The sequence below is a fragment of the Papilio polytes genome, unplaced genomic scaffold (assembly GCF_000836215.1).
Source record: "Papilio polytes unplaced genomic scaffold, Ppol_1.0 DF823982.1, whole genome shotgun sequence".
Taxonomy (NCBI): Eukaryota; Metazoa; Arthropoda; class Insecta; order Lepidoptera; family Papilionidae; genus Papilio; species Papilio polytes.
The window spans coordinates 1-1,308 of record NW_013525222.1 but is presented as its reverse complement, the minus strand read 5'-3'; the positions used below and the strand labels follow the sequence as shown (position 1 = coordinate 1,308).

At 44.6% G+C, this 1,308-nt stretch overlaps 1 protein-coding gene across 1 annotated transcript; it reads right to left on the bottom strand.

Moving 5' to 3' along the window:
- Positions 1-123: 123 nt before the first annotated feature.
- On the bottom strand, positions 124-1,256 carry LOC106101425 (protein turtle homolog B-like). The gene is made up of 2 exons (XM_013280662.1): positions 698-1,256; positions 124-342 (listed from the first exon to the last, which is right to left on the bottom strand). Exons 1-2 carry the CDS (start codon positions 1,208-1,210, stop codon positions 139-141), a joined length of 717 nt encoding a protein of 238 aa, XP_013136116.1. The 5' UTR covers positions 1,211-1,256; the 3' UTR covers positions 124-138.
- Between the last annotated feature and the right edge of the window lie 52 nt (positions 1,257-1,308).

Below are 1,308 nucleotides of genomic sequence, written 5' to 3'. Positions count from 1 at the left end.
TCCTTCAGACTATCCTCTACACCTATACCAAATTTCATCGAGATCCGTTCAGCCGTTTAGGCTACAAACTCTAACAAACATCCATCCATCCATCTAAACTTTCGCAGTTATAATATTAGTATGAAGTATGATTATTATTCAAGTGACCTGCCAGCCGCCGGCCCTGCCGAGGCCCTCAGCGACGGCGACGAGGCCGAGGCAGGTGGGGCCCACGCTGAACACGACCGCGCGCGAGCTCGGGTCGTACGTCAGCTGCTCCGGGGGGAGGATCTTGTTCACTTTCGTTGTCACTGTTATTTCATTTGAATAGTTGCTCTGACCCTTCGTGTTAACTGCTTTCACCTGGAAATTACGGAAGAACAATGGTAAATTTACTAATTATTCAATTTAACACTCAATCTTAGTTTTGTTTCCAAACGCAATGTATTTACGTAGAGTTTTTTTATTTGAACATTTATAACTTACTAACATTCTCATGTACTCGTGTATGTGCGATAAGAGTAAATCAATTTAGCATTGAACACCGTGCAGCACAAAACGATATTACCATAAAGTACGATCTTATGCTTTTTATCTTGATATTTATGCACATTAAATACGTTCCAAAAGTAATCACCTTATTTTCATGTTTCTGCATAATATAGCAAAAATTAATAATTCAGCATTGTACGAAGGATTGTTATTAAATTGCAATTACCTTGAAAGAGTAAGTATTGTGTTGGTCCAACCGCGTCACGTTGCAGGGATTTGCCCGCATACAGTCGTATTCCTTCCAATCGTTGACATCGTTGCGGTTGCCGGCGCACTGCTCCACGGAGCCCGCGCCGCGCGCCACGCGCCGGTACCACACGTAGTAGATGTTGGAGAGGCCACCGTCGAAACCCGACTCCCACTTCAGGGTCACGTAACTCGACCCAACCTTTTGACTGCTCAACCCTCGAGGTGACTCAGGAGCCCCTTTCGGCTGCATTCGTATTTGAGGCCGAATACTCCCGAGTGAGTTCTTCACAGTGCAGTAGTAGTCGCCGTAGTCTTGAGGCTTCACGTTTCTTAATTTTAATGTACTCAAGTATGAATCGTTGTCTTCAGTAACTGTTGTGATGTCGTAGTGGTCAGATGACGACAGTGGAGAGTTGCTGGAGCCGTAGAACCATAGGAAGTCGGGCTTAGGATAGGCCTGCACTCGGCAGGATATCTCCGCTGGCTCCATCACGTCGAATGCTACCTTCTTCTGTTGTCTGATCGAAATCGGTTCATCTGAAAGTTACAAGTTTTATATTTAATTCAAGTGTAATAATCGTTAAGATA